The following is a 19372-nucleotide window of genomic DNA, read 5'->3' as shown; positions in this document are numbered from 1 at the left end:
CACATTCAAGTTCCAGCAAGCGTGCAACAGATCAAGAACCACCTCAGAAAGACTACCATGCTCCACATCCAAAAGAGCTTCCTTGATGCATTCAATGCTGGTTCCCAATCAGCCAAATGATAACTGGTGGCTACAAAAGGGGAACCACCATTCGCGGACAAGGAAACACCAAGACAAACCCAAGTTAGCCTTCATCGACTAAGACTAGGGTACAAGTGCACCTGGCAGACGATCGGAAATGTCGTCAGGGAATGCACTTACTGTCAGGAGCCAGCGGCCAAACCACTGGAACATTATCTCCTCGACTGCGAAGTCACACAAAGTCTCTGAAACAAAATTCGAAACTTCCAAGAAGAACACACAACACCAGCGGCCACTCTAACCCAAAAGGCCCAAACAAACCACATTCACCACCTTCTCCGGGTCATCACACGATACCCACCACCCAGTTAGCTTAGGAAGTATTGTAGTGGACTTCTCCCCTACAACTGCATATCTGCATTCCAATGCGACACCAGATGTTACGGTAACCTAGCAACGGAACCAAAGACCGGCGACTTTCTCGGGTTTTCCCAACATGACTCATAGAGGACTCACGGCTGCTGGGTATATAAGCTCTGTCTCTCCATTGAGATTCATTCTAGCCTCTCTTCTACAACACGCAACACCTCCTCCTCCGCCGCTACCTGGCGGCCCTCGCTTCTCCTCGCCTGCCTGGCGGTCCTCTCTCCCGCCAGCGAGCATGGCGACCCACCAGCTGTCCTTCTCTGAGCTTCCTCACCAACCAGCTTTCTCATTCTGGTCTCTCTTCTTGAACAAGCAACACCTCCTCCAGCAAGCTCCACGCTGTCAGCATTCATTCAACCAGGAGGCCAGCAACAGGCAACATCTTCTCTAACGAAGCTCCTGCACATCTACCTCCTTCAACACGCTACTCACCGAACGTCTCTACTGAGCAGCTCCTCACCACACGGCACCTCCAGCACCAGACTGTAAATCATATAACTTATATTATACAAGAAAACCACCTTAGAGTTTCCATCCATCCTGAGTGCTAGACAACATTATACCACGAACTCCTACAGTATCCTCCCCCAGCAAGTGCAGAGTCCAGTTCGGGGGGCGCGCCACTCCGAAACTGACCACGTCCAAGAGTGGGGGTTGGTGGTAAACGTTCACTGACCGAGGGTCCGCTGACACTTGCAAACCTGCAGTATCCTTTCGTATCTGCAGGTAGGACAACCTCCATCCCCAATCCCAAATCCGGTCTGGCTGCTCCGGGAGCTCCAGCCGGAACCACCAAACGGGCTGCCTACAGGCAAAGGCCCGTGTCCGACTACGGTCCGACAATCTCAACAACAACACAACAGTCGTGAAGGCCATTCTACCCAACGCTTTCAAACAGACATGACTTCCTCTCAACAAGGTCCTCACCACACAGCAACTCCCTAACACTGCCCTTACCTGGAGCTGGCGGATGTTCGCCCCACAAGGGGTTGAACAAGCCACAAGCCCAGAAAACTGTGAGGGGTAACTTTTTCGGAGTGAGAGTTGTGAACTCTTGGAACAATATACCAGTGTTGTGACGACACCGAGTGTGAGCTTGTGGGGTACGAGTTGTTTGGTTCACACTCAGGATGGGATGGAGAAAGGAAACTCACAATGTGCTCTCTGTATACATATTGTATTGGATGTACAGTGCAGCTTGGTGCTGGGAAGTGGCAGCGTGGTTACAAGCGTGACGTAGAGAGAGCTGGTTGGTGAGGATGCTCAGAGGAGGACCAGCTTGTGGGTCGCCATGCTCGCTGGCGGGAGCGAGGGCCGCCAGGCAGGAGGAGGAGGAGGCGTTGCTTGCTGGTTGGTGTAGGTAGAAAGAGAGTGGTCACCACGAGGTAAGGTCTTATATAGCGGAGGTAGGCGTGGCTTAATAGTTGACCTCCGTCATGTAAGGCGGCGCTGGGGAATTCGCGGGGTCGGCTACTCAGCGACAAACAGCGTTTGTAGGGAAGGTATCCACTACAAGCTCTTTCAAGACCAGACTTGGCAAGCACTGGAGCAGGTTCAGATACATTCAGGAGCCAGTGCATACCCAGTACTTGCCTACAGTGCGTAACAGAGACGAGACCACTCGTCCATGCGGCTAACGTGCCCATCAGTGGTGAAGAGGATAAAAATAAAAGTAGTCCACGCCAATCGTCTGTGACAGTAACATGGGTGTACTACCTAGGGCAGTGTAAGACCTCTTTCACCTAAACTGTTTGTCGCTGAGTAGTGGAATTCTCCCCTACAAACGCTGTTTTCGCTGCCTAGCCGACCCCACCAATTCCCCAGTGTATGCCTCGTGGTCTAGGTCAACCAGCGCCGCCATACACCACGGAGCGGGGTCAACTGCTAAGCCACGCCTACCCCCGCTATTTAAGACCTGACCTCGTGGTGATCTGTCTCTCTTTCTACCTACAGCCGCAGCCAGCAACACCTCCTCCGCCGCTGCCTGGCGGCCTTCCTCGCTCCTCCGCCTGCCTGGCGGTCCTCTCTCCCGCTGGCGAGCATGGCGACCCACAAGCTGTCCTTCTCTGAGCGTCCTCACCAACCAGCTCTCTCTACATCACGCTTGTAACCATGCTGCCTTCCCAGCACCAAGCTGCATTGTACATCCAATACAACATGTATATAGAGAGCACATTGTGAGTTTCCTTTCTCCATCCATCCTGAGTGTGAACCAAACATCTCATACCCCACAGCAGTACACCTGGGAAGACCCTGGGGAGCTTTCACCTATCACCGACGAGGACCAGACCGGAGTTCCTGGAAGTACTCAGGTATGGGTGTTTTACTTTTCATACAGGCATGATACAGTATAAACAAATAAATATACAGTATAGATACAGAATTATTACATTTAATGAGGCATCCCATTCATCAAATAAAATTAGTTATTTTTTATATCACACACTAACATTGAAATCTGTATTTGTAACAAAAGAAAGTAGATGATAAGATAATAGAGAAATAATGAACACTAAAAAAACCATACACTCAAAATTCCAATCCGGAAGTCGGTCACTTTGCGTGTCAAGGATCCACTTTGGGATCCGCCCCTACAGTGCGTAATAGAGACGTGACCGACAGCCCAAATGGCTAATGAGCCGACCAGTGGCGAAGAGGATAAATTAAAGTATCTTTGAAAACTAATTTTCTGCTATATACAACGACTATACCCATAGGGTTGGTGATAGTCCAAAATAGACGTCCAGAATAACTTACGTGTGTAACCATAAAATGTTAATGTGCCTGTTATATTAACTACGATAATTATCAAAAATAAAATAAAAAATCATGCAATTCCGTTTAATATAAATTATATCAAAAGACATATTTCTATATTTAGTTAGGTTATAATGTACTGTGAGTCGCTCGCTTGAGGCGCGACGCTTGGCGCTGCTCTCTGTAAAGATTTCATCATAGGTGTCGCCGAGAGCCAGCTGATAGTACTCCTACACCAGGCCATTTTGTGAGTCCCTATTTTGTTAAGGTATTTCCTCATAACTTACCCAAATTAAAGTAATTCACTGTGTTTTAAGTTTAGGGAAGTAATTAGTAGACTGGTGTGTGAGGTAGTATGAACTGAAGCGCCCTAAACCCAATTAAATAATGGAGTGTTCAGCTCATAGGTAGGGAATGAGAGGCAAGGCCGGTAATTTTCATTTATGTAATGGTTAAGATTACGGATAACTGTGGATGTAGTATGAAGGTCATTAATAAACTTATGTAAATTTGACCATTATTGTTTTAAATTATAGTGCTTATCTATTCAGTTAATGTTAGACAAGGTAGACGTCCACAAACTTACCTTGGGCTGGGACGGGTTGTACTAAAACAGTTGGTGGTGAGGTCAATTTTCACTTAATGCACAGGTCTTTGTTTGGATATTATAAATGTATTTCTGGTGTTATTTGATGAGTTTTGAAAGAATTTGATATTCACATTCAGCCGGAAATCAATAGTTTTTCAGATCTCCCTCCACCCTACCCATCAATATTAACGAAAATGTATTTTTTTTCCGAGTGGTTCACATAAATACAAAATCAACACAACCAAACCTGACCTAACCTAACACTATTTTTCTGGTGAAACTGCATTTTACGGAAAATAATCTCGATATCACAATGTCGGCACAGCTCCTTCCACCTGTTCAGCTATATCTGGTAATTCTGGTACTGAAAAATCAAATCTCCGCTCCCGACGCACCCACGCAATGTTCATTGGCTAAGACAAAAAACTCTTGCCCAATTGTAAGTCTCCTATCGCTATAGCCAATAAGAAACTCCCACACCACCCCCCGCACGTGTGCTGTAGACGCTTAAGAAGCCAACACGGAGGTAAGGAGTGATGGGTGGTCAGACCTTCTCTGTGAGGCGTAAACAATAAATGGCAACACTTGTGACTGACCAAATCTAATAATATTGAAAAAATTAATATCGCGGTTATCCTTAATTTCCGGCGGAAATATCACAGAAGAAAAAGGTCTTAGAATTGTCTAAACATTATGAAAAACATATTAATAACAGTGAGAGAAATACCGGTGCAAGATCGAAAATTCACCGTGGATATTTCGCCGTGACCGGCTAAGTTCTTTCTGACGCTATTTTACCGTGAGTGTGCTCCGACTGGCTAAGTACCTGTACTTTGTTTAATATGACGGGGGTCCGTCCCCCGGCTAGGAAGTTAAGTAAGGTTAGGTAGGTTGGTTAGGTCAGGGTCTAGTGAATGTCACTTTTTTAGGTAAAGGTGTAGATAACTGCTAGCACCAGAAGGAATTGTCCGAATATGTAGAAAAATTTTCTACACTAATATGATATTAAACACAAAATGGAAACGACAATGCATAGAACCTGATAGAACCTGACCTAACATACCCATAGGTTGGGTCTGTTTAGTCAGGTTCTATGCATTATCATGTTAATTTATGTAATTTATGTGTTTAACAACTTACCTTAATATTGAGGTTGATATAAATCAGCATGAGGAGGAGGAATACATGGAAGCGTTCACCATCATTTAAGAAACGTCTCTTGAAGAGGGATTCAGCAAGGTAAACAACAAAAATGGTGTCGGGAGGAGAATTTTGCAGCGGGATGGAGTAAATAAAAAAATTAATAATTAAAATCATAGTAGAAAGTTGTCACTTCTTTTATTATGCTTAAAATAATCACAACTATAAGTACCGCAAAATATAAAGAAAATCATCCAACTCCTTCTGGTGGTAGCCATTATCTACACCTTTACCCTTTTTTATAATGAGAGTTTCCATGTACAGTACAACAGAAATATGGTGATATTATTTCATCTGTTGCCATCTCGGTAATTTTATAGCTGCAATCAGTAGTTTTAACAATTCTAAGACACATTTTATTCAGTGGCATGTCTGGCACAAATTACTTTTAAGCGAGATATTTAACATTATATTATGTTCTTACTTGGCGGTACACGCAAAACATCGAATGACTGTGGAGTTCCCCAGTTAGGTTAGGGTTTTACTTTACGAAATGTTTCCCTGGGGATTGACCAATATGTTTTTCCAGTGCATTTTGGTGTGTTTTAAACGGTGCACCTCCAACTCGACTCGTCTTAAATAACCAACTCAGTCCACATTGCACGCTTCAAACAAGTTGCTGACTAGAGGTTCAGGAATGCGTTTGAGATTTGTTTTATGTCTCTTTTTGTTCACTGAAATACGAAGAGTGTGACTGAGTGAATACCGAGGGTTCAATCGGTATGAAGGACGAATTTTACGAGTTTGTTCATAGAACTTTATCATTGAACCGTGATTCACATTCGTAACTTAATAATAATAATAATAATTAACGGTTTATTGAAAGAGCTTGGCAGCCAGAAGGCTGAAAATATACAGTTACATATTTGGGGAATGGGTTACGAATTACAAATAATATACAAGTAACATAAGTGACACAAATAAGACATATAATAACTAGATGGGGAAAAGCTCAAACTACAGTTCATTTCAACATAGTGACAGTGTAGGAGCAGTGTTTACTGGGAGTGAGTACACTGATTTATTATGTTATTGATAATTTTACAATGGTTGGGACTGGGCTGTTCTTATAGCTTATCAGTTCTGCAAACGATGGGCTGGATGTGCGGTTGTGGTGTCAACAGCAATTCTCGGACAAGGGATCTCAGGTGGTAGTAGGAGCCGGTGTCGGGGATGGTGTAGAAGCTTCTTACCAAATTTGCAGATGAGGTCGTGGTGATGGTCAGTGAGAGTCGAAAGGGTCAGTGTGTTGAGCGCTTCTTGATATGTGGAGTAGGAAGGTGATTTCGAATAGGGTTTGAAATTATTGCTTCCAGTAATTTGCCTACAATTGATGTTAAACTGATTGGACGATAGTTAGAGGATAGTGATCTATCTCCCTTCCTGAAAATCGGTATTACATTCGCTATCCTCCAGGATTCTGGTACTACACATGTTTTTAATGACGTATTAAACAACTTTGCTAAGGGCATACTAAACTCTTCCTTACATTCCTTTAATACTCTGGCAATTATCTCATCGGAACCTGGTGACTTATTAGGCTTTAGCTTGTCTATTTGCTTACTAAAATCGTTACTTTTCACTTCTATCTCGCTTAATATATTTTCTTCACTATCTCTGTATACGGTTGGTGCCTCTGGTATCATGTTTAAATTTTCAGTGGTGAAAACTGGTGAAAAATACCTGTTCAGATTATTGCTCATTTCTCTGTCGTTATCAGTTAATTCGCCGGTATTGGTCCAATCTTGTCTCATGTTTTAGATTGATACATTTGATAGAATCCTTTGGGTTTGACTTTGCCACCCTTGCTACCTTCAGTTCATCATTCCTCTTTGTTTTTCTTATATCGGTCTTAACCCTACCGGCCAATACCTTATAATAATCTCATAGGTAAACTTCACGATTTATTCTCCTACATATAGCCTTCCTTTGTCCAATAATATTCTTTCAATAATTATTTATCTATTTGGGGTCATAGTTATTTGATCTGAGTTTTCTGTGTGGTATGTTCTCTCTTTGTGCATTAAGTAACTCATTCTCTAAATTGTTGTGGAACTCGTCAACCTCAAATCTCATGGTCAGGTTATCCTCAACCGTCATATTTTGTGAGGGTGTCTTTGTCAGGTCTCCAGGGAAAGTGACCTTAATTGTGAACTAAATAGAAAATATGAAATTAAGATATAAAAGAAAAAAAGATCACCTCTACCACATATATTAATAATATATAATGAAAAGATAAATAATAACAAATCAATTTTCCCTTCCCTTACAATCAATGCTGATTTTTATCATTGTACTTTTATCAGTCATGCAAAAAAGTGTACAATTTTACGTTTTGGCCCGAGTTCGTTAACCTAAGTGGTCTGAGTTGGCAATGGGCCAAGCTGGGCTGTAACCTTTTAAACGAATCTGACCTTAATTTGGGGCAGAATTGCTCTCGCCACACACACAACAATAATGGGGAAGAGTCTGGGATTTTTTTTTTTTGGGGTGGAGAAACGAAAACGTCATTTAACCTAACACCTAGCAGGGGGCGCTGCTCCCCGACCCCCGTAGGCCTAGCTTAAACTAACCTAAATGTTTCAGAAGCTTAAAACTTGGGGTGGGCTATGTCCGAAAGTACAATACCCGAGTTAGAATTAGAAGGACCGGGGATACGTAAGAATTTGATAGAATGATCGTCTTTCTCGTAAAACTCGGCAATATACTTAAAATAATCGTATGAGCACAAATGACAACCAACCTCAACCACGGCCATTGTCAGACTGATCAATGAAATTAAAATCGTACCCAGGATGCTTCCTTTGAAAAAATTCGCTTGATGATATCAATACATCATTGGTCACGACTGGATGATGTCAGTCAATATTGTGCATGCGTGATGCGCCGATAACTTCTCCTCACAGAGACGAAGACTGAAAACTATGTAAAATGAATTACTGTAAATTCAATTGTGTCGCTATTTTCCACTTCCTCCTGTTATATATGGTGTTCAAAATGCTCAGAATAGGGAGATCTAAATGTTTATAACTTTCGGGCGCACTATGTCCTAAAGTAAACTAATACCGGGTTTTGTTTTACCGGTGGTTTTTTATATATTTTGAACACTTTTTACCTTGATTTTTATAGAAAGTCTCTAGATTCTGAGAGGGGGTTGGCTTATCTCAGAAACTATTGATTTGTGCCAGAAATGAAGGATAAGTTTGTTCATAACACATCAAAACCATCAGATAAACATAGTTTCAACTTCAATTTTGTATAGTGGCATCAAGTGGAATTTCACCAATATGGTTAGGTGGATACACCCCATTTCGTCACTAATATCAAATCTTGTTTTGTCACCACTAGCAGACAGTTAGTCTCTGGTATGAGTGACAAATTGTTATTATTTTACATGAATAGAAATTACACATATATACAGACGACTCAAGAATTGTTGTTATTATACATGAATAGTAATTGTTTAATAAAGAAAACGATTAAAAAATTGGTAAATAAACAAAATACAGAACAATTGAAGGTGATTTCTTCTTCACCACTTTGATTGATTTGCAATTACAGCCACCCTGTAGTTGCTGAGCACAAGCTAAAATTGTGCACAAGAAAGGCAAATCATGACAAACAAGTCCATCTTTGGAAGCTGTAGGATGAATATGAAGACAAAATATCACCACCTCTAATTTCCTAAAAAATTGTCAGTGTCTTCTTCCAAGCTGGCATGAGTAATAACAATGATTTTATTTTATTTTATTTTGGTCTTTCACATACTGTATTGTTTAAGTGCGATGATTGCAGGCGTATTAACTGATTTTACTTTTGTTTCGTTTTAGTCTAATAAACTGTTTAAAGGTAAAATAATACCGAGACGCCACCATATAATTGCAAAACGTAAATATGACAGAGAGAAGCAGCTCCTGAGAGTGTAAAAAAGATATAAAAGTGAAATTTCACAAAAAGCATTGTTTCAGTTTCTTGGGGTGAGAAAGTTCTAATCCTTTAAGAAAAATACCTGTAGAGTAAAACATCTCTACTTTTGAATATGAATAAAGGCTTTGAAGAATTGCATGTTTCCTGTTGTTTTACTGTAGTATTTTTAATGGAAATTTGGCTTGAACATCATTGCAGCCATATTTAGGGTTAAACTGTTGACACATTAGCCAGAGAAAGGATCCTAATATTGAAGGACCTTCCCAGTGAACTTTCTGTGTGAATCCTTGGGCTTTTTCCATCCTAGGATAGGTATGGTAGGTCAGGTCAGGTCAATTCGGGTTTGTTGGTTTGTTTATCTTTTTTATGATCAATCGTGAGTGGTAGGTGGTTGCTTGTGAACATTCACAGGCATGAGGAGGCACTCCTTAGGTATGAAACACCATCTAAAACAGATCACCAAACTATTATGAAAGTTATAAAACTTTGTTAATTATTATGGGCTTGTACAGTACAGCTAGACCCCGACTTACGACGGGGTTAGGGACCCAAATCCAGGTCGTAAGTCCGAATGGTCGTAAGTCCGACAGATAAAAAAAGATTTTTTTTTTTTTTTTAATAAAAAATCTACAATGAAATACAGTACAGTAAAAGTAATAAATAATGAGGAATGGATACAGTACAGTGAAAGTAATAAATAATGAGGAATGGATACAGTGTGACTGAGCACTAACCTTTAATGTAGTCAGCTGAATGCACATGGGGCCCCCATAATTTTCTAATTATACATGGAGACTACATTAACTGGAAACGTTTCGGTATAGAAAATGCGTGCGTCATTTTGGGGGAAAAAATGAGTCACAACTGCGGCGGTCGTAAGTCCCGACGGTCGTAAGTCGGGGTCTAGCTGTACTCCCTTGTATGCCATAACATACAGTGCTGTGTTTTGGGTGTTTTTGTATATCATTAATTATCGTTTTTTATACATTTACCACATTCACCGGAAGATATAGACAATCTGTTTTTTCGGATCGGTGGTCCTCCCTTTTAGTCTGATCTTCAGGGGTTCACTGTAGGTAAAGTTGCATAAATGTGTTCTACACTCCCTGTGGTAACCCGTGTCAAAAAACCGTCACTCTGTAGACCTATAGCAAACCTATCCATCAATCACATCCGTCATTAGTCGACCAATACCTATTATTTTATAAATAATGATACTAATGTGATGTTGCTGTTTGGAGACATGAGTTACCACAGGGGGGTGGAGGAAGACATTTCTGCAACTATACATATTTTAAGAAATGGGCAAAATTAAACATTTAAAATATTAAGTACAACACTTGCTCACTGAATACTGTACAGTACTGTGGTCAAATCAGATTTGCTATAGGCCTACTAAGAATTAAGACACTGACTATGTAAGCAGGGGGGGGGGGGACTGATAAATTTTTGCCGCATTCGTTAGGTTTATTTATTTATTTATTCAGTATTACAGGTATATTCTCGTGTGTAATTTGTAATGACTTGAAAATAAAAGGATAAGGTGTATCAGAAGGCATTCACTCTGGATGTTTTCGTGTTAATTCTTTTGGCAAACAAGCTTATAACAGGGTCACTATAACACACTGTACCCATACTGTATAGTATAGTATAGTATTTGACATACCTTCCAAACAATATTTATTATCTTTGAAGGATTCATGAATGCTCAAGTTGGCTACTTGTACACTGAGGCAACTGATTAATGAATAAAGTAGGGTATATGCAAATGCATAATGCATTACTTTACACTACAGTACTGTATTACTTAAGTGATTATAAATACACTACAATAGTATTTAGTAAGTGATGGTAAATATACTATTTTACTAATATACTAAGTGTTGAAGACAGACATTTGTGGTAAGCCAATCAGCTGTTTGCTCTTTGTAAACAATGACTCATGTTCAGTGGGGGATTCTTTTTTCAGGAAAGCTGATTCTTTTAGGATAATATTTTATCAACCTTCCACCAAATGATCCTAAATTATTTGAGAAGTGTAGTGGAATTGCATAAAGAACTGTTAAAGGAATCTTGTGGGAGTTACGGGGAGGGAGCCAACCCACCCATGCTACCCCTCTTCCCCTCTGCCAGCTGCTCCCAGATAAACATTCGTCTTCCACAAACAGTATACCCCTACACTTATTTGTCCCTATTTTTATCTTTACAGTACAGTATTCAGTTTTCTCGCTAATTATTTACGATTAACCAGCGGCCGGAATTGATCAAAAACGATTACAGTATAAAAACACCGGATTTTCACTGTTGTAGTTTGTGCAAATGTGTTAAAAAATGGATACAGCTGACCCTTAACATACGCAGGGGTTACTTAACAGAGATGCCTGTGGATGTTAAAAATCCGCGTATTTTTGCCCCCCCTAAAAACACCCCCTGGTCCCCCCCCCATGTCCTTATTTACTGTATATACCTGTGTGTAGTTTGAGTTTTTAAGACCAAATTATTTGGCAAAAAATTGGGGGTCAACCTCTAAACGGGTAATAGTTTCGTTAGATTGAAAAATATTTACCAGTAACTACCAGTAAACAATGGAAACGATGCACCAACGCACCACCAGCTGTGAGTGTCGGTACAGTTGCCAGGGCAGATCTCTTGCGTCATCATAGCAAGCCTAAAGTAGCCAAATCCATGGTATGGTAGCACAGGACGATGTAAAACATAAAGTATTCATTTATTAAAGTTTATTTATAGATACAGTACTGTACATAAATTCTTGTTCAATACATTTGAAACATCAATCTTTGCTAATTAAATTTGAAACAAAAGAAAACTACGATACCGTATTTTCATTAAAATATTACTTCACAAGTATATTTTACCTTAACTGTGACTGAATGAATATACGTGTTCTCAGAAATAAATATAGAAATATAATATTTTTGCTGGAATGACGAACATATTACAGTGGAAAGTGGGATAAAATTGTGACGAAAGCGATGACTTTCTCTTTCTTTCGTTCAAAATATTTTACCGTAATCGCTTTTCGAATGGTTTTCAGTTAAAAAACTGTTGTACTCGTACTGTATTACAATAATATTCTATCCTATCATTAGCCTTATAATCCCACAACTGAAAACCATTCGAAAAGCGATTACGGTAACATCTTTTGAACGAAAGAAAGAGAAAGTCATCGCTTTCGTCACAATTTTATCCCACTTTCCACTGTAATACGTACATCATTTCAGCAAAAGTATTACATTTCCATGTTCTCAGAAATAAATGGTAGTTTTGTTGAAACGTAATGTACAGTATTTAATATTAAAATGCAAAAATAGCTATAAAAACAATTAATACACCCGTAATGTACTGGCTGGCATCTCCACTCGTCCCTGCTCCTGCGTCCAAGGTCACCACTCCTCCCAACTCCCTCCCTCCTCTGCCTCCTCCACCTCCTCACCGTCACTACTGCCGACAACAAACACAAATGTTTTGTGAATAACTGCACCTCCACTTCCTATGTACAGAATTGAACTGTACTGTGCTGTGCATTTTTACAAACAATAAACATGGCAAGAAAAGCTATTAAAATAAAAAGAGATAAAAATTTCACTTTACTGTACCGTACCTATCCTCGGCGACAGGATGGGGGTCATCGAGCTCATCGTCACTCAATTCCATAACGGGTGGTGAAGTGGGGGCGACGGTGGATTCAGCTGCTTCCTCACTGCCGCCGGTGATTGATGGTGTTAAATCTCTCCTTCGGTGATCAAAGAACATGGTGATGTTTTTGTATGGAGCAAGAACGTCATCCATCCCTCGCATGAATTTCAGGGCACGCACCATGGAGGGGTTCATACTATAGGCCAGGTTTTTCAGTGCCTCGATATTCCTGGTCATCTCCCCCAACTTCTCCAACATTATTTCTTGGTGCTCTTCCTCTTTCGCTTCCTCTTCCTTGCCTGAGTCTACTAACTCCTGTAGATCCTCCTCGGTCAACTCAGTGTCGTGCTCTTCAATTAGCTCCCTAATCTCGTCCTCTGCCATGTCCTGGAAGCCTTCAGCAGCCACTTTCCTTGACAGTGCCAGGGTCTTTCTGAATATTTTCATTAAAATCCATCAAAATCATTTTCCTTGTCATCGTCTTCAGCACCAAACAGCTCCTCCCAGTCTTCTTCTTGAACAGGGCTAGAGGGTACGTGTTTTTCGAATCGTTTTCAATTAAAAAAATGTTACAGCACATGTATATTTTAACTAAACTGCCTGAATGAATATATTCTCAGAAATAAATAGTAGTTTTGCTGAAACGTGATGTATTTCAATGTAAAATAGGATAAAATACATGACGAAAACAAAAGACTTTACCTAACCTTCTGATGTTCAAGAGATATTACTCGTTTTTTTAATAGTTTTCGGTTAAAATACTGTTATATTACAATGATATTCTATTCATACTGTACTTGATATACCTGTACTACATTCACGGAAATGTAATATTTTTGCTGAAATGACGTACGTATTACAGTGGACAGTGGGATAAAATCGTGACGAAAACTGACTTTCGCTTTCTTTCGTTCAAAAGATGTTACCGTAATCGCTTTTCGAATGGTTTTCAGTAAAAAAAAAAACTGTTGCATCACAAGTGAATTAGGATAGAATATTATTGTAATACAACAGTTTTTTAACTGAAAACCATTCGAAAAGCGATTACGGTAACATCTTTTGAACGAAAGAAAGCGAAAGTCATTGCTTTCGTCACTTTCCACTGTAATTCGTACATCATTTCAGCAAAATATTACATTTCCATATTCTCAGAAATAAATAGTAGTTTTGCCGAAACGTAATGCATTTCAATGTAAATTAGGATAAACTACATGAAAACAAAACACTTTACCTAGACTTCCGATGTTCAAGATATGTTACTCGTTTTTTTAGTAGTTTTCGGTTAAAATAGTCTTATATTAGTGATATTCTATTCATACTGTACTTGATATAATACTTTCACGGAAATGTAATATTTTTGCAACTACAATGTTGATGTCAACACAAGCGTGATTACAGTGAGACTGACTGAGTGAGGAAGAGCTATGCGTGTGTGTGTGTGAGGTTGCGGGAGCGAGCGGTGTCCCGTGTTCGGTGCCGCGTGCGAGTTGAATGGCGCGCGATTTGAATGTACTTCAATTACTTCAATGTACAGAATATTCCTCCGGCGGGGCAATCCGTGTATGCTAAACCCGCTTATGTTACGGGCCGACTAATTTTAAAATAAACGTTACTTAACATTTAGGGTATGAAGAACGGACCTAACCTCAGCTAACTTTCTCATCGAGGGGCTCCGCCCCCTGGTATATTAAACAGAAAGAACTTACTATGATATGGTGAAATTTGAGTCATTTTCTGGACGTCAGATCATACGGGTGCATCGGCACTTATGCAGCCCGGGCAGCGGAGTGATTTTTAGTGATGGTGGGAAACGTCGAGCCACGGCATTGAGTATGTGATGAACAAATTTCTTTCCGGTCTGAAAGCACAGGAATTTCCGCAGTGTGGACAGTATATATAAAGGAACAATGCTGTGGTTCCCTATAAGACTGGCGACAACTTTCACCATCCATGCTGAAAATGAAACTGCTGGGAGAAGCACAGCACCAGAGCGCGGCCTCATTACCGCCGGGAAGACAAATTAGTGCATGCCTAGGCGCCTAATTATATGTGAAACGAAAAATTTGCACAAGAAATGATTATCATATCAGAACTCGCTGATAAAAATAAAAGTAAGAAAATAAAGAATAATAAAAGTAATTGGTATGCGGGTTAGTCGTAAATATTGACCATTTTCTCTTTATTCATAAGACAAATTCTGTGGTTACAGTACTTTGACATAACACTTTACAGTAAATAACAATCATATCTGACAACCAGACTTATATGATTTTCAACCCAGAGTTCCGTTTCATTTTTTTTTTTTTTTACACTAGAAGAGACCCATTCATTACAAACAATAAAACAATTTCATGGCAGTGAAATGAGCCCTAATTTTTATTTATTTTTTCTCCCCCAATGATTTTTCGGCAAAAACCTCCGAGGCCGAGTGTAAGTCTTCATGCACGTACGTGTCTCAGGCTCCGAGGCTGAGAGGGTTAAGGACCTGAGTTGTTGAAGTGCAGTAATTACATAAAAACAAATGATTTTCTTTAAACAGTTCAGATAAGCCATGTTATCTCCAACCCCACCCCAATATATTTACTATTTTCGGACTGGGGTCTGCCCCAATTAGTCCTATTTATTGAGGTTCTACTGTACAAGAATTTTTTGTAGAAAATCTGGTAGCTATAGTCTCAGAGGGGAAGTGTTCTCCACCTCTTGATGCATAAACATTACTGAGGGTTATGACAATATCCTAGTGGTAAACTTAGATTAAGGAGTCATTTATAGCTGGTCTCTTTCTTCTCAAGTTCTGAAGATTCTCTCCATTACAAGATTAGTTTAAGAATAAAACTGTTTCTGTGTCTGTTGTCTGCATTATTTGACCGTAAATTACCTTTCAGTTGTCATGTCTGCTGCCATCATGTCATCTGAGGAGAAACTGGAAACTGCACCTTTTGATCCCCGCTTCCCAAATCAAAATCAGACTAAGTAAGGCAAAATTTGCTGAATGTCAAGACTAATATAGTTTTAAGTTCAGCAGTATAGTACCATATTCCTTAATTAACCTCATGTGTACGGGGTTGTCTCTAAGCTGAATAAAATTATCTGGCATTATCTAAATAAAGTAATAAAAGTGGCTTCCCTGTAGTGAAGTGGTTAACATCAGGTTGCATTGTTTAATTCTTATGATACTGATGTATTGTACTTGTATACAGTATATTCATTAGTGAGTACAGTAACAACATGGTACAGTATACGAACACCTTGGGACCTTAACACTCGGGATTGCCTTAAGTTTATTTAATGGGCTTATCACGCACTCTTTGGAAAGCCAACAGAATAACCAGAATCTCGAAGATTTTTTTTTTTTCCTGAGCTATATTCGTGGCTAAGATATTGTCAAATATTTCTTCAAATGATGCCTTCTAGGAAAAAAAGGCTGAGAAATCGGAAGAAACCTCCATCAGTCAATATAAGATGTACATAGCAAGAAAGAGGAAATCATGAGGAAGATGGTGTAATCAGAAAAAATAATAGGGGTAATGTAAAAAGTAAGTTACAGAATAAAAAGTAAAAATAAGTGGTGGTTCAGCGCGCAGTTGCCGAAATGTTCTACACATTTTTTTCCTTGCTAGGGTGGTGGTGTTTTTTTTTTTTTTTTTTTACTCTCTCGCCAATCATTCACACATATTTTCTTATGGCCAATTGTTACTGTACACATACTAAGGAAGATGAATAGACCAGTTAGTAGTTTGTGACAAAAATTTAAATTTTGGCAATAATATTTCCACTTACCACTCGGATGAGGTAGGCCTTGGCATATGCATGACAATGACAATAGCATTACGAATTCATATCAATTAAGCTCAATATATTCATTATAATTCACCATACACATGCCTCTACTGCACTACAATTCACAATCACTTATTATTTTTCCGAGCTAGGCCTATTTATTACAACATGCTTCTGTGTGGTATGTGCGACTATTGTGAGTAGCCATGTTACCACCTTTTCATAAATTAAAAAATATTACACTATTTCATTAAAAATATTTCAATACACATCACTTTATCACCTCATAAGAATAAATATTGTGGTTGTAACTGATAAATATTTGGAGTTAACATCCACTTGGCCATTTGGCAATTGCACCGTCTCACAAATTCAGAAATGTTTCAATATCTCATTATAGATAAAAATATTTAGAGAGAGTGGCACAAATGCCACAGTAACCATTTTTAAATCATGCTTGGGCTTACACACCTCTCACTTACTGAGCCAAACGCAAAACTTGCGTGTTGTCTGGAAGCCGCGGTGTCCACCGCATGTAGACAGGTTGCTACCTAGCCTTAAAACCTGATTCCATGCAGGAGAGTGGCGTTAAAATTGGAAATAATTCGACCATGAACTTTAAGAGAAAATGAACTACGGTAAGATCTTGTATTTCGCGAGTAATATAGACTGGAAAAATTTTTCCAAATACAAATGCATAAACTAATGGGAAAAATAATAATATAGACTGGCCACTCTACATCAACCTCTGATTTTCCCATTTATAACCTCCAAATTATACAAATTCTGCTTTTATTGACTTGATTGTTTTTTCCGGAAACTAGTTTTTAGGCCTTGCTCAAGTAACTTAATCACACGCTGCTTATCCTGCATCTAGTACTTGGCAAACTTAACTCCCATATGATAGTCCCGCTTCTCCTTTTCCTTATTTGGCAGCTTAGGTGAGTCTGTCCCACCCCCACCAGCACGGCCCCCAGCAGAGGTAGAGGCCATTATCTTGACTCGATAGGTGGTAGCACCACCCAATAACAGACCAGGCGGTTGCTAGGATGGCGTGGGCTACAACGCGTTAGTTGCGTTCTTGTAAACCTCTTTTACGTTCGCCACCGGCAATTCGATCACCAGAACGCTTCTTGGAAGAATTCTTCTTACCTTGTCTTTCCTTTTTCATTACTAACAACAAAATTGGAGAAAATTGCAAAAATCACGGAGTAATTGACAGAAACCGCGCGATTCAACTGATCACATGATGTACACAGAGAGCCCTGGTGTAAACCGTTATTAGTCCTCACTAATAAACATTCTTTTTACTTATTCTATTCATACAGTATTTATGGGTAACAACAAAATTTACAGAGTACCTCTCAAAAAACACTTCACAAACAAGAGACACAAATCAATTGAACTTGTGATGTTGAACGTGAACTGTAAATATTGCATAACCCCGCGCCACGCTTAAAACGTTGAGGATGGGATCACGCTATAGCCAACATTTGTATGCAAAAATTTGCGTTTTACAAACATAGTTCCCCTATTTATTAATCACGTTACGCCAAATATAAGACTTGGTTACATTAGGTAGTGCTCGCGAAATATGAGATCTTACTGTATACGCCGTGGTGGCGTGTCTGATCGTGAGGCAAAAGTTTCATTTACATTAAATCAAAATGTCACATGAGTGAATGATCCCAAGAGTGTTAAGATGTCCACATAATAAAAAACTAAGTTCTGTACAGGACGGTAGATTTTTTGTGCATGTGTGTCTAAAGCTACATGTTTTTCCTTGAAGGTATTGCTACCAAAGCTTTGTCGACTACAACCGATGCCAAAAGATAAAAGGTGAAGATTATGAGCCTTGTGAGTACTTCAAGAAAGTTTTCCAGTCAGTATGCCCCAATGCCTGGTTAGAGAAGTGGAATGACCAGTTGGAGGCTGGAACCTTCCCTGGAAAAATCTGAAAATCTTCATAATTGACCTTCGTACATGTGTTAGTTCTGAAAAGAATGGTGTCTTGATTCCCTCCTGCTTTTCTTTTAACTGATATTTGGGTAATGCATTGTGTATGTTTCAAGGCATTCCAACACTCATATTACACTGAATTACAGCATTTCAGGCACTGAAAATATGCTTTCCCTTGTCAGAATTACAATATCATTTGATTAATATTCAAAATTAGGGAGGTGTGTTGTAGATATATGTACATTAATTTTTTATAATGTAGATAATGGAAAAACTGCAGTGACGAGTGTAATTTAACTTATTCCTGTGTGCTGTTCAAATAAAAATATGACCAGGTACATTATTGTATTTTGATCCCCAACTAGACCTGAATAGTCTTCTAAAAATAGTTATCCAGGTATTGTATCTCGTGGAAGTTAAATTATATTCATCTTGTCCAATATCTTTGGCCTTCCTTATTGTCCCTAACTGTGTAGTGGAAGGAGACTTGGAATGTTGCTTTCACATAAATTTGACTTACCGTATATCTCGGCCTACAAGACGGAATTTGAACAAAAAAAAATCAGCCCACAGTTAGGGGGTCGTCTTGAGCACCAGAGATAAAATTCTTACCTCTTAAATATTGCGGTTTAGCGTGTCAAGAGTGGTGATGGAAACATGGTAAACCACTCCCAAGGTCCTACCACTAATTATTTTATACTGAAACTTACGTTTGGGAAGCTGGATTAAAATGAAGATTACCGGTATATTAAAATAATAAAAATGTATTATAAACCAGTCTAACATAACGTAAAAGAACAATATACCCCGGTAATAAACACAGCTGCTATCATCATCCCCATTTGCCAGTGACAAGAAAGGGAAAGTGACCTTGACTGTGACCGCCTGTGGCAATTTTTAGCTGTCCTTGTGTTCGGAGGTGGTCAGTAATGCATATCTGTATATTTACTGATCATAATACTTATCTCCTATAAATAATTAATTTAAAATTTATTT

The 19372-nt window shown here is 39.4% G+C and overlaps 1 protein-coding gene across 2 annotated transcripts; it reads left to right on the top strand.

Moving 5' to 3' along the window:
• Positions 1-3387: 3387 nt before the first annotated feature.
• On the top strand, positions 3388-18714 carry LOC121866896 (cytochrome c oxidase subunit 6B2-like). 2 transcript variants are annotated; one of them, XM_042366631.1, is made up of 3 exons: positions 3388-3511; positions 15523-15610; positions 18207-18714. In XM_042366631.1, exons 2-3 carry the CDS (start codon positions 15528-15530, stop codon positions 18373-18375), a joined length of 252 nt encoding a protein of 83 aa, XP_042222565.1. In that variant the 5' UTR covers positions 3388-3511; positions 15523-15527; the 3' UTR covers positions 18376-18714. The 2 variants fall into 2 exon arrangements, with proteins under 2 accessions (XP_042222565.1, XP_042222566.1); XM_042366632.1 differs by having other exon boundaries at positions 3453-3532.
• Positions 18715-19372: the final 658 nt, after the last annotated feature.

The sequence above is a fragment of the Homarus americanus genome, unplaced genomic scaffold (genome assembly GCF_018991925.1).
Source record: "Homarus americanus isolate GMGI-L3 unplaced genomic scaffold, GMGI_Hamer_2.0 scaffold59873, whole genome shotgun sequence".
NCBI classification, from domain to species: domain Eukaryota; kingdom Metazoa; phylum Arthropoda; class Malacostraca; order Decapoda; family Nephropidae; genus Homarus; species Homarus americanus.
Note: the sequence above shows the minus strand (reverse complement) of the source record. Positions and strands in the feature narration are given on the sequence as shown.